At 37.8% G+C, this 15791-nt stretch overlaps 1 protein-coding gene across 8 annotated transcripts in view; it reads right to left on the bottom strand.

Annotated features, from left to right (window-relative positions):
- The window catches only part of FAM184A (family with sequence similarity 184 member A), a 107573-nt gene that overhangs the window by 40462 nt on the left and 51320 nt on the right, over nucleotides 1-15791 (bottom strand). For all 8 annotated transcript variants that reach the window (XM_053664897.1, XM_053664893.1, XM_053664894.1 and 5 more), the window contains 3 exons: nucleotides 10289-10450; nucleotides 6597-6718; nucleotides 5976-6126 (listed from right to left, as the gene is read on the bottom strand). In XM_053664897.1, the coding sequence (XP_053520872.1) occupies nucleotides 5976-6126; nucleotides 6597-6718; nucleotides 10289-10450 (435 nt within the window). The remainder of the gene's footprint in view (nucleotides 1-5975; nucleotides 6127-6596; nucleotides 6719-10288; nucleotides 10451-15791) is intronic.

Here is a 15791-nt window from a genome sequence, read left to right as displayed (position 1 = left end):
TATAAAATTCTCTTTACTAAGAAAGAAAATGCCACTTACTAATTTGTAACTTCCTTGAAAAAATATCTACACTAATCTTACATTATAACTCAAATAAAACATTAGAGCTTAATAAAACATTTCAAAATTCAACATTTAATATATAATGCCTTCCAGGTAAAATTATTTAACTCAATATAGCCAAAACATTATCATCTTAACATGTAATTTTATAAAAAAATACTAGTGAGACATCCCCTGTTATTTTTCATACTAAGTTTTGGAAACCTAGTATATACTTTACATTGACGCCTCAGTTTTGATGACCCTCATTTCAAGTGCCTGACAGCCATAGGTGGCTGGTAGCTACCATATGAGACAGCACTGGTCTGGAGATGAGAGGGAAGTCTGCAACAATTCTGCATGAGAAACTGGCTTTTCAGTTGCTCTTGATCATGAGCATTTGTTTTACTGCTCTAGTTCTTACTTGTGTCATTATTCTTTCCAACTTTGTGTAAAAAAATTCTAAAATAGCCTGTGACTGTAAAATCAATACATCTAAAATTAAATTTGCCATCTCAACCCCCTCGAGTATAGCATATTATGACTTTTTGGTTTCAAATAATAATCTTCTCTTCATTATTCTAGTTTCAAATCCTGAGTCAACTTTAACACTTCTTTCTCCTTTTCATGAAATTGCATGATTTGTTTCTTTCTGATTTCTCTTATATTCTCCGTGCCTCTTTGAATTATTCTCTTAATTCAGGTCCTCTTTGGCTAGAATGATTTGTACTTCACGTGTTGACAACTTCCTCTTTGGTAGCTATGCCTTGGTTTTTGTTCACTCCATTCAACAACTATTAAGTGCTTACTATGTGCCAGGCATAATGTAAGCTGCTGGGTATGTCAGAGTAAACAACGCAGTTCAAGATCAAGTTCTCATGGAACTATACTGCACTAGAATCAATATGATGCCGTGCAGCAATCAATGTTGCAAGGAAACACAAAGCAGAATGTGTGGACAAAGTGGTGGAGGGTGCTGTTTTAGAGAAAGTGGTCAAGGAAGCTCTTTTTGAAAGTTAAGATATGAGCACAGAATTGAACAAAGTGAAAGAACAAGTCCTGCAGATCTGGAGAAAGTGGGTTCCATGTGGACGGACTGGCACATGCCAAGGCCTTGGGATGGATTAAGCATGGCGTGTGTTCCGGGAGCACTGACTGGTCCAGGATGGCTGCAGAAAATAATGGGAGAGAGGGCAGGAGGGAATGCTGGCAATGCCATCAGAGTCTAAACCCTGAGGCTACTGAGGCCATAGGCAGAGTGTGGGCTGTATTCTAAAGGAGGTAAAAAGCCTCTGGAAGGTTTGCAGCAGGAGAACAGCATGATCCAACTTAGTATTTTAAGAGCCTCACTTTGGCTGGCTAGAAAGGAATTTGTAGGCAGATGAGATTAGAAACAGAGACCAAATATAGAATCCAGTTGCAGTGCAGGAAAGAACTGCAACTGGCCTGGCCTAGGGTGGGAGTGGAGGCAATGGTGAGAAACGGGCACCTTCTGGCTGTGCACTGAAAGGAGAGTGGTAGGAAATGCTGATGGACTGGCTGTCCGAGGGGAGAAGGAGAGTCAGAGATGGCCGAGCAGTAAGCGATGGCTGCGTCTAGGAGGCTCAGTCTTAGGCTGAGCAGGGAAGGAAGGGTGCATGGTGTGCATTCTATCTCAGACACCGGGATTCAGATATTTATATTGAGTTGTCTCCATTTCATCCTCACTTCAATGTCAAAGCCATACTGAACTTCCTAAAATAAAAATTTCAGCATGTTAGCCCCCTACCCATACACCTGTAACAGAGTTTTATAGTTTGAGTAAACTTTGAACTCGTTAGCCTAGAAGTCAGTTTTTCCCTATAACTTCTCTCCTCAACTATCCCCATTTCCTGTTTTTCTATTCCTCATATGCCTGGAAAATAAGAGTGTATGCAACAAAATATTTGTTGACTGAATACAAATATTTGTGTTCATTCTTCATTCTATTCCATAGTCACATGCAAGCTGACCTTCTCAATGAAGTCTTTCCCAATCGCATGGACGACATTACTCTTCCTCTACTCTGTACTCCTTCCCAGTGGTATGCTGATGTTAAACAGCTCTCAGAAAAGCAAAGCCCTGATTTGTAGAATTTGCTAGTGTATATGTTGTAAACACCCACACCACAGATGACTGCAAACCATCAACATGATGTCCCTGAATACAGAGCTGAGAAGCCATGCACACAACCAGCTACTGTGACCCGGGAGGAGCCAGTTCCAGCACACCACTGCTCTCACAGCACGGACTGTCCAGGTCATTTATCGAGTCACTTGCGCATAGTGACTTTCACTGTAGGTATCTGTATATATATCTTCTTCCCATTTGACTGTGAATTCATGGAGGATAAATTGTATTAGACGCCTGGCTATAACCAGCTAAATTAACCTTGGGATCTCAAAGTTAAAAATGGAAGATCAGATCCAAACTGTAAAATTCCATTTGTGTCTGAATAATCTGTGTGTCACCCAAATTTCTCAGACCACTGCCCCGAATGAGGGCACTGGAGTATAAAATCATCATATTGCAACCAAAATAAAATCAGCCTTAAAGAGAGGTGAAATAATGGGATACATAATGGTATTAGAGAATCACAAACAAAAAATATGATCACAAAGGACTCTACATAGTTGCTTTTCCTCAGACAATTTGAAGAATAAAAATGCAGTTCTTTTGCTTTAAAGGAATTCTAATGTGCACGCCAACAAACCAAGGGAGCATAATTAGTCTTGGACTAAAGTATAATTACTGGACAGAAAAAGTGAACACAATGAAATATTAAAAGGAAACTAAAAGATATTAAATTACAATCCAATTTAAGCACAGAATGAAAATAACAGCTTTCAGAAAATTTCATGAAGTGAAAAACATCTGATTCAAGAGAATTACAATTCTTATGCTTTTCTGTGCCTGTTTTTTGATAGATAAGCCATGAAGGTTAGTTTAGATCAGGGGTGTCTAACCTGTGGCCCAGAATGGCTGTGAATGCGGCCCAACAAAAACTGTGAATTCACTTAAAACCTTTTTGTGCTCATCAGTTTTTGTTAGTGTTGGTGTATTTAACGTGTGGTCTAAGACAACTCTTCTTCCACTGTGGCCCAGAGATGCCAAAGACACCCCTGGTTTAAAGCAAATTTAATTCTTAAGAGTCTAAAATTCACAAGAATGAAATTATTTTATTTCCTCTTTGTTCTAAAGTGGGATGAAATACAAGAAAGCTAATGTACTAACTTGACTCAGTTCACTGAAATAGTTAAAATATATAAAAGTGCACATCTTCTGATACCTCTCATAACATATGCTTCTGCTTAAGCCCTGGCCGTCACAATTCTATTCCCCACTCTCAGTCTTCCAAATACCTCAACCCTCAAACCAGATCTGCTTTCCCCACGTGCAGAGGTGTGTTGGCAGTGCTGGGGTAAGAGGGATGGGTGAGGCCGGTAGCCCTGAGTAGAGTGAAATGGTCATGGGGTCCCGGCCGGGAGTGGCGGGCATCAAAAATAGGGCGTAGCAGGAGTCAGGCAAGTGGTAAGCACAGGCCCTAGGAATGCATCTGAAAGAGTCATGAGAACAATATCCAAAGGGCCAAGACGGAGGAGTCCATTGTGCATTACAAAGTTCCATTAAAAAGACTGCTCGTCCTGATACAATTTTTTGTGATCTCATATGTCTAGAAAGAGTGAAACCTTGCTAACATAACAGCCATTTTCATTTAAATGTGGAATTTTTTTCAGTTTTTTAATTAACTTTCTTTAAGAGAAGACACTTCTGGAATGCAACAGTTGTTTCCACCTTATTTATGGTGCAGTGTAGGCCCCATCTACTGGAGCAGTGGGGAGGAGTAAGACACGGTTTTTGGAGAAATGGCCTGATGATAGAGTGGCCCAAGGTAGTTTCACCTATTCCTGTCCAAGTAATTCCTGGCTATCTTCAGATTTATGATTAGCCTGCATGGAAGGCTGATTAAAAAATTCTTTCTGTAAAACTGGCAAAAACTGGGGCCAATATGCAATACATTATTTTATAATACACGAAAATAGAACAAGGTGCAAAGCATGATGTACTCTTACAAATGAACAATGCAGAACCAACATAAAAAAATAAAAAAGAAAGAAAAGCATGGATGAAATCTGACAAGAGAGATTGAATGAATAATGAATAAAATGGCTTAATAGAAAATAGGTGGAAGAAGTGGTGAGCTCTCTTTACAGTGTAAAATTCAGCCAAAAAATGTCTATATTCAATATGTCCTGACTGAAAACCAAGGCAGACTTTTAGGGGTGTTTTTCAGTTTTATCATGTAACTGAAACAGTTAACTCTTCCTAATGGCTCCATTACAAAGGAGGAACACCACTCTACCCGGTAAAATCTGTCCTCTGGGTCCCTGGGTGGCGCTCAATTTCTAGTGAGAATTGTTGTTTCGTTGTTCTTATTTTTGTGAGTTTCAAAGGTTTCAGGTTTATTCACAAAAGCTCATATACACATATACCCATATACACACATGTATGTGTATCATTATGACTACAGAATTCCAGACACAAATTGGCAAGCCCCTAGTACTCTTGAAAGACACTGTGTGTATGTACTTAGGTAACAGAATAACTTACAAAAAGCCTATCCTGTTTATTTTGAAATCCATCAGGATCACAAACAGAAAGATAATAGTGGATTCCTAGCACTGAATCACTGGGCTGCTGCTTCTCCAAGTTCTGTGCTGGCTTTTCAACTAGTGACTCATACAGTCAGTCCTATTTAATTACTGGCTTGGCAGGAGAATGCTAAGAATTCATAAATTCAGAAGTTGTATAAATGAATGAAAATTCTTTTGGTAATAGATATAAATGCTCTGGAAATAAGCAAGAATGACATAAGAAGACAGATTTTAAAATACCACCATGTTCTAAGTGATTTTGAAGTGCAACTGGCAACATCCTATTGGTAAGAAAGAAGTAAACAGCTCACTTCTAGTAAGTGGTTTTAGGCAATCAGAGTACAATAAATAAAGTTTACCTTCCACTGCCCAAATGGTTTCTAATGGTCTGAAAACAAGATTTTATACTTTCAAAAAATAAGTGACTTTTTCCATTTAAAACCTTTAACGTGTTCAAATATCAAGCCTAAAAACTGTAAGTGCTTCTCATATTTAGAACTCTGTGTGTAACATAATTAGTGCAACTCGTAAATTTATAAATATGTCTCCTTGATCTTATACATACAAAACTTTGGGGGGACACCCTTCTAGTTGTTAGATGAGATGCTGCCTAATTCATGAATCACTTAAAGCCAATTAGAGTTTTAAAATATTTTAAATTTGTCTCATGAAAAACAATAAAATAATTACCAATCTGTACTTTTTAATTCCTTCACATTGTTCACTCAGCTCCCCAATCCCCTTCCCTCTCTCTGTCGCCATCAGTCTGATATCTGTATGTATGAGTCCATTCTATTTCGTTTGTTCATTTATTTTGTTTCGAAATCCTACTATAGTGAAAACATATATTTGCCATTCTCCATCTGATTAATTTGACTTAGCATAATAACCTCTAGGTCCATCCATCCTATGGCAAATTGAAAGAGTTCATTCTTTTTATGGCTAATTAATATGCCATTGGATATATGTACCACAACTTTTTATCCACTTGGCTAATGATGAACATTTTGGTAATTGTGTATGGTGCCAAGTGGGTACTTGAAATATCAGGGGTACCACTTTGTAAAGTGTATGACCGTCTTAATCACTATGCTGTACACCTGAAACTAAAACAAAATAATAATGACTATAAACTGTAATTGAAAAATAAAATTTAAGAGAAAAAGAGCAAAATGAATTAACACCAAATGTTGTATAATATTTCCCTAGCTAGAGAATGTCAAAGAAAATGAAACTTCATAATGTACAGACTCTTATTACCTGGTTTAACAGATCTTCTACTTTCTTCTGCCATGAATCCCTAGCTGCATTTTTCTCCCGCTCTTTTAACTGCAGAAGTTGAGACATTGCTGACTTTTTATCCTCTTCATGTTGAAGTCTTAGCTCTTCACGAAGTTTAGAGCACTCTTGTCTAAAATAAAACAAACGCATTTCCTTTGTAAAGACAATTATTTTTCTCAATAACTGCAGTATATTTGTTTACATGTTTCCTAAGTGTTTAATTAATCCTCCACAAAAGTCAACTCAGAATAAGAGTTGATTACTTTATAGTTATGGACTATGAGGTAAATTGGTCACTTACCCAAGATCATGGATTTATCAATGTTATTAATGGCAGGATAGGTACTAGAACAAATAAGTGTTCTGATTTCAGGTTACACGCTACCTACTTTATATTCCAGGAGATGAAATCAGAAAAAAAGCAGTTTGCATTCAAGGGGGAAAAAAAAGAATTCCAATTTCTCAGCATCTAATCACAGGAAAAAATTCATTAAAAATGCTGCCACTACGCTGTCAACAGAAATACAGTATAAGCCATGGGGAAAACCATTTTCTGCACATCTGCACCAAAGAGATTACAGTGCGGAGTAAAAATTGTACCTGAGGTTTTCAGTCCATTTTATTTCTAAGTCATGGGCCATTCTGTCCACTCGGAGCTTCTCCTCTCCTTTCACGGCAGCCAGGGCTTCCTCGTGCTGTTGCCTTTCTTGTTCTAGCTCGCTCTGAAGAACAAGAACTTTTCAGTGGAGACTAGTCTTCAGAAGCACAGTCACTGCTGGTTATTTTACATAACCAGAGTGTGTCCATCACAACTTTTAAGTTCTTACAGCATAACAATCGATAGTGCTATCTACAACAATTACTTGAGATATTATGACAGGAAAACATATGGTACATATTTTACAGTTTCAATGTCAATTTCAGAGGAAAAGGGGAAGGGTTTGCAGGAATTAGTATAAAGGACACATGGACAACAACTGGGGGGGTGGAAATGGGAGGGAGGTGGGGAGAACTGGGGGGGTTGGGCTGGGATGGGTGTAAAAGGCAGAAAACTGTACTCGATCAATTAAAGTAAAATTAAAAAATAAATAAATGTCCCCATGTAAACTTTCATTAAAGTTTATAATTTAAAAACTATTTTATTTTATCTTTAATTTAATATTTAGTATATTTTTTTACATTGCCATTTAGTCCCCTTACACGCCCTCCCTCAGCAATCCCCACACTGCTGTCCATGTCCATGAGTCCTTTGTCGTTTTTTGCTCAGTCCCTCCACCCCTCACCCCACCACCAGCTGTCATCCTGCTCTCCATCTATTTAAAAATTATTTTAAATAGTTTAAAATCAGCATAATTAAAAGTATTAGCTAAATCTTCCATGTTATGGGTATGTGACTATTAGTCAATTATCTTTACATGTACACACATTATACAGATAAGTTATTCAAATTCATTCATACTGAAAAGTATGCTATTTATTCAAAGCTTAAGCTCCTTATTCATAGCTGTGCCCCACTGACATGATTAAAATAATTATGAGAAATTTACACTATTGAGTATTTTCTACTATATAACTTCAAATCAGTGAGATGTGTTTAGTGTTATGGTAATATGATACCATCTATATGAAATCCCTCTAGATTAGCATAAATCAAGGGGCTCTCTGGAGCCTGTGGCTGGAGGTGACCTTTTCTGGACAACACTGGCAACCATGGGTTCCTGCCAGCCGTCTAGCTATTCTTAGGGTTCAGGAGAAGAACAGATGAGGGTCCATCTTTCTGTTACCACAATGACCTTTTCCGGGTCACCCACTTGCTAACTGCAGTTGTTAAGGGGTATATCCTAGATTAGTGGGAAAGAAGCAAGTCAGTGTAGAAACTCCCATTCCATATGGTTGACCTGCCTACTAAGCAGTAAGTACTAAAAACTGAATTCAGCCATCGTAGCCAACTGTCCTTTTCACTAAATACTCTGCCTCGGGGAACTATTTTTCTACCACAAGTAGCATCAAATGGAGCAGAATTACTTAAAGTGTATTTCTTTTCTCCGAATGCCCAGCATTTTACCAGATATTACTGGGGTAGAAAAAGAGGAGAAAAAGCCAAAACTAAATACAAAACACTTGCTCTTAAGGAAATTTCCCAAAGTTGTGGTAAACTGTGATGCAGAGCGTATATTTTATCAATTAAAACTGTCCAGCAGATCAGTAAATAAGTAGTTAGGAGTTTTGCTTAAAATTTGTATTATGTTCTAATATTTGACAGAACAATGAAAATATGAGCAAGGACCTTAAAGGGCTGAAACTGAATCCCTACGTCTAATTCTCAGTGCCAGGATGGGAGGGGCGGGGGAAGGCAACCGGGAGAAAATGCCCTGAAGGCCGGACGCAAAGTGAGGGACCTGGACCCTCCATGGTGTCTTATTAAAACATTTTATATTCTATCCACATTCGTTAGAAATATCTTGACTCTTTATTTTTAAGCACATTTTACTATCTTGTTTTTTTTTTTACTGAAGTATTGGCGACATGCAATATTGTACCAGTTTCAGGTATACCACAGAGTGACTCAATGTTTATACACCTTACAAAACGATCATCACGATCTAATTAAGTACCTGTCACCATATCTGCTACTTTAAGATATCACCCTCTTTTTATTTTTTACGATGGAAAAAACACCTCAACACAGTTTAGTCAGTTTTATGCCAAAGAATGCTAACATTGAGATTACAGTTAATATATTTGGCATCGCAAATATATTAAGTTGTATATTATACTAGCTGTAAATTCCAACCTCTTCCCTGTTATATATTAATGCTCATGTCACATAGCCACTAGGGACAGGTAAACGGAATGAACAAAAGATTCAAAAAGAATCAAATAGTCTGTTTATTTTGCCACAGAATTTAAAATAGAACACAATTAGTATTCAAAGCTTTAGAAATATATAAAGTATAATTATATCTCAGATGAAATATAAGTAGAATTATATATATGCACCATACACAAGCTAAGCTATATCCACTAAAGTTTCTTGTTTCTATGCTTTTTTTTCCCCTTAAGATTTTATTTATTTATTTTTAGAGAGAAAGGAATAGAGGGAGAAAGAGAAGGAGAGAAACATCGATTGGTAGTGTTTGTACATGCTTCTTCTGGGGACCTAACCCACAACCCAGACCTGTGCTGTGACTGGGAATTGAACCAATGACTTTTCACTTTGTAGGATGACAACCAACCAACTGAGCTATACCAGTCAGTGTGCTTATATGCTTTTGAAGTAGCATCAATTCTAAGCTAAAGAAAAAATTGAAATATTAAATAAAAGGCAACATTTACTGCGGGCTTACCATTTGCTAAGTACTGTTCTATAAATGTTTTATCTCATTTAATTACTACCAGAGTGGTATGAAGAGTGTTATTCCCCTGTACCCTCACCTCCAGCAGTGATGTGATGAGGAAATTGAGGCTTAGAATAAGTAACATGCCGAAAGCTACGCACTAAGTTGTAGGTTCTGAATTCATATCCAATGACTTCAGAGTCCACACTCTAATTTACCTCTCTAAATGAAAAAGTAAGAAGATCTCCCTATTATTCCCGTAGCTTCATGGATTTTTTTCTCTCCTAAGGCAGTCTAAATATTCGCTCTGCTCCATGAGAATGGAAGGGGAAGGACAGAACTTTCTCAAACAGGAAGTCACAGAGAATCACTCAGTTGCTACACATGAGAGTACCAACTCTTCCCGGTAGAAGAACTTCTGCATGCTAATTGTTGTGGGTTGGACTGTGTCTCCAAACTACATGGAGACGCCCTAACCCCTCAGTACTCAGACTGTGACCTTGTTTGGAAACAGTGCAATTACAGATGTAGTTGGTTACGATGAAGACATACTGGAGCAGGATGAGCCCTTCTTTCAGTAAGACTGGTGAGAGTCTTATAAGATGTGAGGACACCGGGAGCAGGTCGTGGGAAAACAGAAGAGAGTCAAGTGCTGCTGCTGTAAGACAAGGAATGCCTTGGGCTACCATGAGCTGCAAAAGGCAAGGAAGGATCTTCTCTTAGAGGTTTAAGAGGAAGAGTGGCCCTTACAACATCCTGACTTATACTTTCAGCTTCCAGAACTGTTTCCTGTTGTGTTAAGCCACCCAGATTTGAGGTACTCTGTTACTGCAGCCCTAGGAAACTAATACGCTAAATTATACACAGTGGGATGTTTACAATAACCTTTAAGTGACTAAATTATACTTTTACTACCTTGCTGATGTCTAGATTGCAGCAGGATTATGAAATTACCTCGACATTTAACAGAGCATCCTTGGTCTCCTTCAGCCTGCCTTTAGTGGAGTCAAGCTCACTTTGCAGTCTTTCCTGGGAGTCCTGGAGACTGGCAATGAGTCCTTCTGCGGAGCCCAGACCTTGTTCGCTTTTCCTCACCAGATCCTGGAGGCGGCCGATCTGCAAGTTAATAGAGTACTTTCAATATACTGCATTTATTCCACTAGCAAAACCATCACATTTGTTTTCCTAAAGTCTTCTCTTTAGTTGTAATTTTACTGAATGGATCTTGTTTGATGAATTTAGAAGAAGCACCCAAATAATCATTATGGTCTTCACGTGTTGTTTTTTGAAAAGACCTTCCTATTTATGATTTCCCCCTTTTGTAAGAACCTTAGAAATAAATGCATGTATCTCAAGCTCTTGGTGTAAAAAAGGGAAATCCTGGTCCTACCACACAACCAAATACCTATAGAAAAATTAAAGCAAGATTAAGACTTCTCTGAAGTTGAGAAAAAAAGCTATGTTTTGATAAAATATTTTTTAAAACTGCTTTATAAAATTGAATCACATATTTCATTTGAGCCCAGTGCTCTTGCTATTTATAAAGTTGGTAAGTTCAGGTCAATATTGACAAGCTGGTTAAATGTGTCATTAATTATAGTAACTTATAATTTCATACAAAATTTGTCTCATAAAATTGTTAAGAGCTGAATTTATTTATTCTTGAAATTAGGAGCTAACAGACAATTTGTTAAGTAAGCAGATCCATACCCTCAAATTATAAAAACTAAAATCAAATAAAATACTCTAAATTATCTAGGAAAATACTGTGAAGTAAAAGTTTCATTTTTATATAACTGCCAAGCTTTTCAAAACTATAAAAATGAAGACTAGTAATTTAAAAGCATCTGAATATTTCTCGTTGTAAATAAAGGCATCGCAAAGAAAACTATGAACATTCTCCTCCAAGCCTCTCTGATCCACACAGTCCCTGCTGCGGGCGTGAGGCCCTCTTGTCTCTTTTCCATGGAGACCAGCGCTGACACCGCATATGCTGTGCTGAGCAATGCTGGCGACGGCAGCGTCAGATCTTGTTATTACCTGTATAGGTGCACCAACCTCAGTAAATGAGATGGGAAGCTCCCCATTTTCTCTGTGCTTTGAAATATTTTCATAGCAAAGATTTACTCGTTTCTTCAAAATTTGGTAAAATTCATCCACTCAACTCCTCTGGGACTAGTCTCTCTCTAGATACATGTTGGACTATTTAATTTCTTTTATGGTTATACATGGGTGGTCCAGGTTGTTCAACTAATTTGACTCACTTTAGAAATTTAAATTTTCATACATACGTATCTTTTTCCTAATTTTTAAAATTAATAGCTTATCTGTATATAGTATTCATTTCATTTACATGTTTTAAATGTTATCTGTCACTGTTTTATGACTCCTTTCTCTATGCTATATTGCTAACTTGTATCTTCTCTATTTTTTCTGTTGATCTTGCTTGCCGTAAAAGTGTATCGTAGCAGTGAATGGGTGAAAGAATGTAAGGAAAGGTGGCTGTAATAGACTTGAAAGAGTTCAGAACTTAGCAGAAACTCTAGTTTTAAGTTCTGGGTTGGTCAGTATAAAATAGAAGCAGTGATACCTACCTTACAGAGTTATTATAATTAAATTTAAAGGTACATGGAGAAAAAATACTTAACTAGAAGGCCACATACAAATATTGGGCACTGTCAATGAGGAAGGAAGACTCAAATTTATAACATGGAGAATTTTCTTCCACGAACCAGAAAATTTTCAGATAAGAATTACATGTACAAATGAAATAGATGAAAAAACTTACAAAGAACAGTATTATAGTTACTACATAAGTAATTAAATAGAAGATCTATTCAAGAAACTAAGACTTTAGAGACAGAACAAATATTTAAACAGGCAAATTTTTAAAATTATGCATAATAAATATAATAAGCAAATAATGTGATGAGCACAACTGATTAAAGTTTGTTTTCTAAAGTGCAGTAAAAATGAACCCGTGTGGAACACACCTGTTGCCCCCCCCCCCCATACCAAGACCTCCCTCTGTTGTTCGGCGAGTCCACTCTGCTTCACGGGGTCCATGCAGCCTCGGCAAGGCTCCCGCCCAGACTGCCTGGAACTCTGGTTTTATCCACTACTGTGTGACTTTGGCAAGTTACATAAATCTTGGTGACTTAGGAAAAACTATATAAAACAGTGCCTGGGGCATAGTAAGAACTAAATAAAAATTTATTATTACAGCTGCTATCATACTCCATCTATATAGGTATCCCTCCAATTCTTAGAAACTCCTTGTGCTTCTAAGGGCCTTTGTAGAAGCTTTCCTCGGTTTATTCTTCTGGCAAACCCCATACTGATCACTTATCACCGTTTTGTAGTCTGTGTCAGACTTGTGGAAACATTACTTGTTTCCACATGTGTCCCTCCACACAGCACAGACCATATCTGACTTCTTCACCACTGTAACCACAGTGTACAATGCAGTGCTTTGGTATCTAATACCACTCAATATTTATTAAATAAACAAATGAGTCAATAACAGAAAAAGTTTGTATATTTTACTAGCAATTAAATCTTTTTTCATCTCAATCTGTACATGTTTAACCCCTAAAAGGATTTTCAATGCATTCACTTTCTTGACCTTGTAGTATATAAGCAGAATAAAGCAATCCCTCTCAACTTTGGTAGCAGCTCCAGAGAATGGAAAGAAGAGCAAAGATGCTTCTGTGTGGATTAGGGAAAGATTCCTATTCCTCTATAGCACAGAATTCTACAGAAATCTAAGTTGTTTTTAAATTTCTTCCACAATAAACAGTGCTGAAATTATGTCAGTAATCCTTAAGTTATTCGCTTTGGTTAAATGCATAGAAATGAAACTGCTGAGTCAAACAAAGGACATGACCATCTTCAAGGTTTTTATACATGCTGCTAAATTCCTTTCCAAGAAAATTACAGGTGCCCTGGCTAGTGGAGCTCAGTGGACAGGGCACCTGCCCATGACCTGAGGGGTCACAGGTTCAGTTCCTGGCCAGGGCACATGCCTGGGCTGCCTGTGGGCCAGGTCCTCACCTGGGAGTGTGTGAGAGGCAACCATCAATGTTTCTCACTTCAGTGTTCCTCTCCCTCTCTTCTTTTCTATCTAAAAATAAGGTAATAAAGTCTAAAAACAGAAAGTTGCATGATTTTATATTCTCATCAGCGGTTTTTAAATGCTTATTTCTTTACCCTTATCAACACTAGATGGCCTCATGTAATTTTTAATCATTATTAATTTGATGATAATGAGAACAGCATCTCACTGATTGAATTTCCAGTGTTTAACTTGTAGTGGTGTTAAATTTTATTTTTTAGCCCATTAAAAATTAGTGTCTGTTTTTTTCTTACTGTTTCATATATTCTTAAGGCATTAAAGACCTGAATTTTTGTTACTGATACAATTTGCCAACCACTTTATTCCATCCCTCCCAGTTTTTCCTCTCTCATATTTTCTTTTAATGTGTTTTAATATATAGAAGTTTCAGCTTTAATTATACAAATAGTCTATGCTTTTAATTCATGGCTTTGCTATCATGTTTCAAAAGTCCTTAATTGTCTTAAGGCTTGTCACCTGTATTTTCATATTTTATTTACATTCATATTCAGGATTTCTTATTACAATTCAATCCTTTGCCCACCTGGAACTTTTTTGGTATACGGATACACACACACACACACACACACACACACACACACACACAGTCTTTTTTTAAATTTTAATTGTTGTTCAAGTATAGTTATCTGCCTTTTACTCCCATCCCAGCCCACCCCCCCAAGCCCTCCCCACCTCCCTCCTGTTTCCACCCTCCTTGTCATTGTCCATGTGTCCTTTATACTTGTTCCTGTAAACCCTTCCCCTTTTCTCCTGAAATTCCCTTCCTTCTCCCCTCTGGTCACTGTCAGCTTGAACCCTGTTATCCACTATGATTCAAATTAGACCTAATGACTCTAGCTTCTGTCCCACTTTTCTCCTGAAACTGTAGATTGGGTGTCCGAGAAATCCTGCTTGCCACTCCCTTTCAGGCCTCACACTCTGACTGCCAAACACTGAGAGGCACTTGTACCCTCGTATGAGTAGCATTTGCTTTCCTGGTTTTCTGATGTCCATCAATCTTTGTTCTCATGCTTCTAATTTCTCCTTCTCAATATCTTTCCCTGGCTCTATGAAACCAATACTGGTGCTTCTCTTTGTTACAGTAGTCTTCTCATCATGGGTAAGATCTACTTCAGCAGCTTCAAGGGCAGCCATCTCACCTTCAGTGCCAAGCCTGAACTGTCTGTCCACTTAGCTCCAGCCTAGATGTTTTGCAGTCCCCTCAAAGTCAGCATATCCAACCAACTCAAGGTCTTGCCATTCCAATGTATTTTTCTTCCTGTAATTCTTATCTTCCAATAGTAGCATCAGCATCTGTTCAAATACTTGAGCTAGATACTTGATTCACTTTCTACCAATCACCATATCAAGTTCCATAAATTTTATTTTTGAATAATCCCCTCCACTCCCAGTTTTACTCTCCTAGTCGATGCCAATCGTTTCTTGCCTGGACCAATGTAACAGCATCTTAAGTCATCTAGCAACTCAGACCACCAAGCCCTTCCCACACAATTCACCCTCTTGCTGCCACCAGAGCTCTATTCCCACAATCATCTGATCGTGTGGTCGCTTCTACTCTATTGCTATCACTACTTCATTAAGATAAATTCCAAAGCCTTTGTCACAGCACAAGTGTCTCTCACAATTTAGCTTCAACTTTCCTTTCTACCGTATCTTTTGACAAGCCCCATCGCCATTCTGAGGTCGAGTGCAGTATTCTCAGCTGTGGTCCATTGTGCCTCCAAAGACAGTGTCTGGAGACACTTTTGGTTGTTAGGACTTGAAGGGAGGTGGGGGCACGCTGCTGGTATCTAGTGTGCAGAGGTCAGGGATACTACTAGACATCCTGAAGAGTTACCTAGCTCAAAACTGTAGGCAGTGCTGATGCACCGAAACTGAACTTTCTATGATTCACCGAGACATTATAACTTGCATACCGAATATGAACGTTCTTACATTATCCCTCACACCCATACTGTATTTCATCATTCCTGTATCTGGTGTCTTTACACCCTCCTTTAAAAAACATCTCCCATATTGTATTTTTAAATTCTCCAATATCATATTCTGTAGAGCTTTTATGAAACCTTTTAGTCAGAGATCTTCCTCTGTACTCCAAAAATATATGTATTTATCACTGAATCATAACAGCCACTTGAAATTATGAAATCCCTACCACCTAGGAGACATGAGGTCAATAAATGTTCCTTAAATCATAAAAATATAGAATATTACTGATGTTACTGAACTCTAGTTCCAATTTTTCTGGAGAACAATCTAGTGATAAGTAGTGAGAACTATGAAATTATTCCTACTCTTTGGCCCAGTAATTTAATTTAGGGT

This window comes from Artibeus jamaicensis, unplaced genomic scaffold (genome assembly GCF_021234435.1).
Source record: "Artibeus jamaicensis isolate MK-2021 breed Jamaican fruit bat unplaced genomic scaffold, CSHL_Jam_final contig_387, whole genome shotgun sequence".
Lineage (NCBI taxonomy): Eukaryota > Metazoa > Chordata > Mammalia > Chiroptera > Phyllostomidae > Artibeus > Artibeus jamaicensis.
This window is presented reverse-complemented; position numbering and strand designations above follow the sequence as displayed.